Source organism: Bison bison, unplaced genomic scaffold, assembly GCF_000754665.1.
Source record: "Bison bison bison isolate TAMUID 2011002044 unplaced genomic scaffold, Bison_UMD1.0 scf7180017864221, whole genome shotgun sequence".
Taxonomy (NCBI): domain Eukaryota; kingdom Metazoa; phylum Chordata; class Mammalia; order Artiodactyla; family Bovidae; genus Bison; species Bison bison.
In genome coordinates this window covers 972750-980051 of record NW_011494793.1, presented here as the reverse complement: position 1 = coordinate 980051, position 7302 = coordinate 972750, and the positions used below count along the sequence as shown (strand labels likewise).

Below are 7302 nucleotides of genomic sequence, written 5' to 3'. Positions count from 1 at the left end.
ACATAGCCCTGGGCTCTGAGGGAACACCTAGAGAGCCCGCCTCCTCTTGGGGCTCCGTGGCCAGTGTTCCGTCGGCACAGAGGCACCCTGTGGACGTTCTGTGGCCTGTGCGTGGCCCGCGTGTGCACAGGCTCCTGGGGTGGGAGCCACAAGACGGATGCTGCCTGTGGCTGCCCTTAGCTCCCAAGATGTGCGCAGGGCTCAGAGTGCAGGGCCGCAGTCCTCACCTGGACCTCCACAGGGTCCTCCGTCTGGGCTTCCTCGGTGTCCAGGAGCTCAATGGTCATGATCACTTGCCCTTTGCGCTGGAGGAACATCACCTGGGGGAGGGCGGGGGACGAACAGCCTGAAGCTGCGAGAACAGCCCAGGCTGGCACAGGATGAGGTCGAAAGGTCATCAATGCCCCTCGCTTCCCCAGCCTCCAAGCCTCAGCCTTCCCTGAGGGACCACTGCTGGGTGCCCACCTCACCAGCCCTGTGGGGCCTCTGGGGCTGGGGCCACACCCAGAGGTCCTGCGAAAGCCGCACAGGGCGCTGGGCTCCTGTGGGGGGCGCGCTCTCCTGCCGGCCGGCCTCGTGTGGGGCTGAGCCGGGCTGGCTGCTCACCTTGAAGCAGTTCTCGTCGGCCATGCACCGTTCGGCCTTCCACTGGTAGCTGGTCTCCCGGGCGGCACGGACACAGCGGGAGGACAGGTTCCCGCCCGCGGCGCCCCGCTTCTTCTCGTTCAGGTAGAGCTCCACCACCTTTAGACAGACGTCGTCGCTCACAAGGTGGTGCAGCTGCGGGCGGAAGAGCTGGCTGGTGCCGGGCGTGAGCCCCCCAGGAGCGGGGAGGCACAGCCCCCGCCTTGCTCAGAGGGGTCGTGGCAAAGTCCACGAGGTAGGGGGTGAAGGTCAGCGTCCAACAGGCTGTGCAGGGCGACCTCCGTGCCAGGTGCGGACCAGACCAAATGAGCCCAGGCTACACAAACCAGACCAGACTAGAGCAAACGAAGTCAAAGCAAACCAGACTAGACCAGGGCAAGCCAGGCCAGAGAAAAGCAGAGCTAACCAAAGCAGACCAGATCACAGCAGACCAGTAAACTCTGCCTGGGCGTGAGAAACGTACAGAAACAACGTGCCCAAATGGGTGTGGTGATCACTGAAAATCACCGTGATGGCAAATGATTCTCTCTCCCCAACATTCAGTTACACGGCTTCCCTGGTGGCTCAGGGCTAAAGAAGCCGCCTGCCAACACAGGAGACGCAGGTTTGATCCCTGGGTTGGGAAGATCACCTGGAGAAGGAGATGGCAATCCACTCCAGTACTCTTGTCTGGGAAATCCCATGGACAGAGGAGCCTGGTGGGCTACAGTCCATGGGGTCACAAGAGTCAGGCATGACTTAGCGACTGAACTACAGCAACAATGTTCAGTTACAAACATAATCCCTTTAGTACCTATAAACATACTTAATGTACCTATAAACAAACTTCACCTTTAAGTTTATGAAGAGACAAGTCCTGGCAACAGCTGAGCTGCAGGGTCAGACGGAGCTGAGTCGTCTCTCTGCACTGAGCTGCAGCCCAGACAGGCCAGAGACGTATTAACACATCCTTCGCTACTCAAATGTTACTGACTGGAAAAGTTTCAGGATCACTTACATAGCAAATTGCCAGCCACAGGTGTTAGTTCCTGCAAAAATCCCCCAGTCAATAATGAGTTAAAAACGTTTCTAGTGACTGCATCTGAGTGGCAGAGGAATGACGCGATTCTTTCCTCCACTTCTTTCCCACTTTACAGTGAACAGCCTCACTTGACAACCAGGAAACCAAAGTCACGGCAAAAAACAAGAGTGCTCCCCAAAACGGTCCAGGACCACACTGGACTAGCCCGGGGCTTTGCTGTTTATATTATGTGACCAATTTCCTCTTGCTGTCGTTCAGCTGTGGGCGATGCTGAGGCACATCACCGCCAGTCCCCTCAGAAGAGAGCTAAGGCTCTTTACAGGTTGCTAAACTCCCCTCACGAAAGGTCTGTCAACAGGAGCGCCAACATCTCCTCGCACACACGCGTGTGCACGGCAGCACTGGTCACCACCGCCGAAAGGCAGACGCAACCCTAGTGTCCACTGATGGATGAATGGGAGCACAGAATGCACTCCATCCACATTATGAAATGCCATTTGGGCATAAAAACGAAGAACGCGCTGGGACTTCCCTGGTCCGGTGGTTAACAATCTGCCTTGCAATGCAGGGGACGTGGGTTTGATCCCTTGTCGGGGAACTAAGATCACACGTGCCTCAAAGCAACTGAGCCCACGCAACACAACTAGGGAGTCCCGGAGACTCGGTGAAGATCCTGTGTGCCACAACTACGACCCAACGTAGCCAAATTAACATGTATTCAAAAAAAGGACCGCCACGTGCTACAACGTGGATAAATCTTGAAAACACAATGCCAAGAGCGAGCAGCTAGACGCCAGAGGCCACCCTGTTGCCCGAGTCCGTCTACGTGAAATGTCCAAACAGGCACATCCGCAGAGAGAAAAGGGCTGGGAGAGGAAGGGTGGGGAGTGACTGCCAGTGGGGACGGGGTTTCCTTGGGGGACTACGGGAATGTTCTAGAACTAGGCAGGTAACAATTGCACACTATAAATGTACTAAGTTCCACTGAAAGATTCACTTAAGAATGGTGAATTTTACATTACATGAACTCTACCTTAACTGAAAGTGAAGAAAAGCTGCCAACCACGGGGCCAACCGCAGCACAGGACTGAAGGAAAGGGCCCGGCGCGGCTGCCCGCTCACCTGCCGGGCGATGCTCTGCACCAGCTTGTCCATGGTGAAGCCCACATAGGCGTGGATGGTGAACATCTCGCGCAGCGTGTCCTCATACTGCGTGGGGTCGATGCTGCCCTCCAGCAGGCTCCGCACCATGTCCAGGAAGGCTGGGTAGTACTCTTCCAGCTCCACTTCACCTGCGGGCGGCACCCTGGTCACTGCGGGTGCGGCTCACACAGCTGCCGCGGGGAAGGCCGCGGGGTTCACACGCGCGGCTCCCGCCCCAGGCTCCCTCAGGGCAGGCGTCTCCCCTCCCGGCGCCCAGGGGGCAGGCCCTGGGGCTCACTCGGCTGCTTCAGCCGCAGCTCCATGGCGGGGTCGTTGCCCTTCTCACGGCGGCCCTCGCACAGCAGCTTCTCCCTCTCCTTCTCCGTGCGGTACTCCAGGAGCTGCTTCTGCGCCTGGCGGTAGATCTTCAGCAGCCTGGAGCACAGGGTCTGATGGAGGCGCAGGAAGAAGTACCAGTTGTTGTTGGCGAAGAAAAGGCTGTAGACGTCGTCCAGGGGCTTGTGCTGCGGTGGCTGCGGCTCCGGGGCCGGCACCTCGCCCGCGGCCCCCTTCTCCTCTGGGGGGCTGCTCTGCGGCCCAGGCGCCGGCTTCTTCCGGTCGCCGCCAGGGTCTGCAGCCTGCCCCTGGGGGCTGGCCCGGCCCTCATCGGCAGAGTCCTCAGATGCACCCAGGTTCAGCTGCTGGGAGAAGAAGAGGCTGGGCACGAACTGGTGCACCAGCTGGTGGATGGTGCCCTGGTCCTCCTTCTGGATGGCTGGCTGCCGCTTCACGTAGTAGCTGATGAGGGCGGCCGCGTCCTCCAGGATCTGCCTGTCCTCGTACACGAAGATGAGGTGCGGCTCACTGGAGGGGGCACTGCGGCCCTCCGAGTGCTGCTCCTGGTGCTGGGGAGACAGGGCAGCCACTGGAACAGGAGTGACCCACGCGGAGAACCCCAACTCTGGGGCCAAAAGGAGGCCACACTCCCTCCACCAAGGCCTCCAACGGTGCCAAGAGACTGGGGGAATGCGGGCAGCGCTGTCTGGGCATGCAGTTCCAGCTGCCCCAGGCTGCCTGGGGGTGACGAAGGCCCAGTGCAGCACAGGCCTCCGCCACCGTCATGCATTCACACTCAGCCAGACCCTGCAAGGCTGCGACTGCTCCCGCTCCAGTTCCACCCTCTCCAGCCTTGCCCGCCTGGCTGACACCACCCTCACGTCTCCTGCCACAGTCCATTCCCCACCTGCCACGAGCCCTCCACGGTGTTCCCATTACCTGGCACTAGCACAGGCCACCCACCTGCTCGTCCCTGTCTACCAGCCCACTCTACAACTCCCCACATGGAGTCTAGAGCCACACAGGAGCTCCATCAGCCCGAGCTGCCCCCTTCCTCCACCCTTGCACATGACTCAGAAGAGGACCCTGGCCCTGGCACGCCACCCCACACTCCTCTGATGCTGTGGGGGTGCTGAGCTTGTCCTGCTGTGCACAAGACCTTCATAGGCACCTTGGATCTCTCTCCCTGGAAAACCTCATCCTTGGGCTCACCGTCTCCTGCTACCATTACCCAGTCAACAACTCTCCTCCCAACGAGCCCGAACACCCTCAGTACCCTACAGCCTTGCATAGGCTGCCCCACATTGTACTCTCTCCTGGTGACGCTGGTCCCCTGCATGAGTCAACAGAGGCAGACACACCAGGTTCCAGGAAGAAGTGAGCGTGTGCGCTGTCCCTGTGAGCGGGGAGCTCCCGAGGTCAGGACGAGCCCTCCCTGGCGCGCTCAACAGTGGCCCTGAGGGGTTCCCCAGACTCCCCTGGAATGAGGGCCCGAAGGGAAAGAGGGGCAGGGCCTCTCAGGCTGCCCCCTGGCCAGGGGCTTCACTTTCTGGGAAGGGCAAGTCATGTGCTCCCATCTCCACTGTGGAATCTGCAGTGTCCAGAGGCCTCCTTCCCTCCTCGCTGGAGGGACGGGCGGCGTCTGAGTGGGTCCCAGCAGGCAGAGGCGGGGTGCGGGCACTGCAGCTCAGTCCTGCTCCCGGCTCTTTAGCGTGGCCTTCCTCCTACTACTTTCTGAGTCCCCACCTTGTGTATGTCACAAACGCCCTTCAGAATCTTCCAGGCAAGGGTCGGAGCTCGTAACCAGACTGTCCTCCGTGAGCCACGCAATAGGAGAAGGGTCTCCTGCCCTAAGCAGCAAGGCGCCACACACACAAGCTCACCAGGCCCCGGCCCTTCTCCCTCAGACCCCAGGGAAGGCCCTGCAGGACTCTGCTGGTGGCAGCAGGGCGGAAGCGGCTGCGCCCCCGACTCTGGGGTCGGGGTGGGGGTCTCAGGCCTCAAGGATCTGCAGCCTGAAGCGCAGAGGCCAGATCACAGAGTGGACCTTGGGGCTGAGTGGTGGGCACTGAGCGGGGCAGGGAGGCAGGAGGGAAGGTGGTCTGGGGCCAGCTCGCTCAGTGGTCTCCGCAGCCGTGTGGAGGAACACGAGCTCTGGGCAGGGTGAGCCTCCTAGCGGGGCCGCTCCAGGGCCTGGAGGTAAGACAAGCCCCACCGCTTGCTGCTCAGGACTATGTGTGGCAGAGAGTGGGGGGGAAGTGGCCCTGGCCAGCGGGGCACTCGGTCAGTGGCGCTGCTCCCTGACCCGGGCTCCGCCACCGAGCAGCAGCCCCCCCCTTCCCTGACAGCCAACGCCCAGTGAGCCGCCCCCGCCAGGATTCCTGCCTCGGGCTCCTGCTAGTAACGCTCTCCCCACAGGCATTGTTCAAAGCCCAGCTCCTCAAGCCCAGGGCCTGGCCGGCCTCACTTCAGGCCCCGTGAGCCGGACCACACCAAAGCCTGGCAGGGCACTAAGAGGGCAGCGTGGTGGCGGCAGGTGGCGCCCTCGCCTGCTGCGGCCAGCCTGGGCAAGGGGCCAGCTCCGGTGCCTTAGTTTCCCCACTGCTAAAACTGGGACAGTAACAGTACTACACAGTAAGACCGGCAAGTACGGGTTAGATGGGACCTTCCTCCCAAAGGCCGTAACACTCCGAGGCCCAGGGCGAGCAGCAGCACAGGAAAGCTGCCAGCCCCAGTGAGCTGAAGGAAGGTGCGGCGAGGCGCGGGGAGCTGAGGAGTCAGCCCTCTGCTGACAACGGCAGGGCACCTTCCTGGGTCGGCCCGGGGCCAAGGGGACACCCCTCCCATCCCCACGCAGCCCCGAGAGGGCAACGGAGGCCGGGAGGGCCAGACCCGGCTGAGGGGGCCTCACCTCGTCATAGACGCTCTCGATCTCGTTGAGCAGGCTCTTGGAGCGAAGCGCCTTGGTGTCGTTCTGCTTGAAGTTCACGGCCTGGTGGTCCAGGGACTTGAGGTACGCTTTCTCATACTGCTCCCGCCAGATCTTGTTGAAGCCCTGCTGGGCCTCCCGCCACTCCTCCTCCTTGGCCTTCAGCCTGTGGGGGCAAGCAGGCTCATTCCACCTCAGACCCACGGACCCGTTCCAGGCCCGGACGGCCCGCTGCAGGCACGGGGGTAGGCTCTGTGCTGGATGGAGGGCGGTGGGAGCGGCTGGCGGCCTCGCTGCAGCCGGCTTTACGGACGCTCAAATGCCACTGCCCTGCAGCTCCCCCGTCCCGGCCCGCGGCACTGACTGCGCTCCGTGCGGCTGCTGCGCTCCCGGTGGATGGGACTGTCGGGCTGCTCACGACTGGGGCCCCAGCACTGGGCGTACAACCAGCCCAGGGCTGCCACTTAACCAATAACTGTTCACAGCACAGGGAGGGCCCCAAAATGTGTGATTAAACAAAAGGCAAGCCATGATACAGGACAGTCCCATTTGTGCTTTAAGATAATTACTCTTCATGTTTAGGCATGATCACGTGCAGAGTGGAATTTTTGAGGACACAAATAATCACTAACGGCTGTACTTTCGTCTTGGGGATGGAAAAGGGAGAGAAAGGAAGACCAAAAAACACAATCAGCCAGCCTGAGTCCCCAAGGCCCCCCTCAGATTACACCTGGGACAAACAGCAGTAATGAGCCCCTGGGTGGTGTGGTCAGAAGCGTGAGGGCACCTTTTTAGGACAACGGGGACAGCGGTGACAGGGTTCTTCTTGAGGCTCTCGATGATCTCTGGGGCTTTGTCGCCATAAATGCGGTGGATAGCGCGGCGCTGGATCACTTCCGACGTGCCCCCCAGACAGTCGTCCAACCGGAACTTCTCCTGGTCTTCCGGTGCCATGCGGGACAGCTTCTTCTGGACGCTCTCCAACACCCGGATTGTGGCCAGGTTGGTCTCCAGGACAACGTCTAACTATGGACAGGAAGGCAGAAAGAGGTCAGCGGGTCAGCTCATCCCCCAGGGATGAGCCCGGGCCAGCAGAAGGGATGCTGGGACAGAGGTCAGGAAGGGGTGATGGATGCAGGCCCGGGGGACTGGGGCAAGCATGGCTGGTTATAGGTCCGGGCCCTGGTGCTACCTGGACCTCCCCACTGGTAGACCCATCTGAGGAGGG

At 61.1% G+C, this 7302-nt stretch overlaps 1 protein-coding gene across 1 annotated transcript in view; it reads right to left on the bottom strand.

Moving 5' to 3' along the window:
• SIN3B (SIN3 transcription regulator family member B) overlaps nt 1–7302 on the bottom strand; it is a 43899-nt gene that overhangs the window by 3914 nt on the left and 32683 nt on the right. Inside the window, exons 10-15 of the mRNA XM_010845607.1 lie at nt 6862–7100; nt 6057–6240; nt 3108–3714; nt 2789–2958; nt 607–780; nt 228–320 (exon numbers count right to left, since the gene is read on the bottom strand). Coding sequence (XP_010843909.1) covers nt 228–320; nt 607–780; nt 2789–2958; nt 3108–3714; nt 6057–6240; nt 6862–7100 — 1467 coding nt within the window. The remainder of the gene's footprint in view (nt 1–227; nt 321–606; nt 781–2788; nt 2959–3107; nt 3715–6056; nt 6241–6861; nt 7101–7302) is intronic.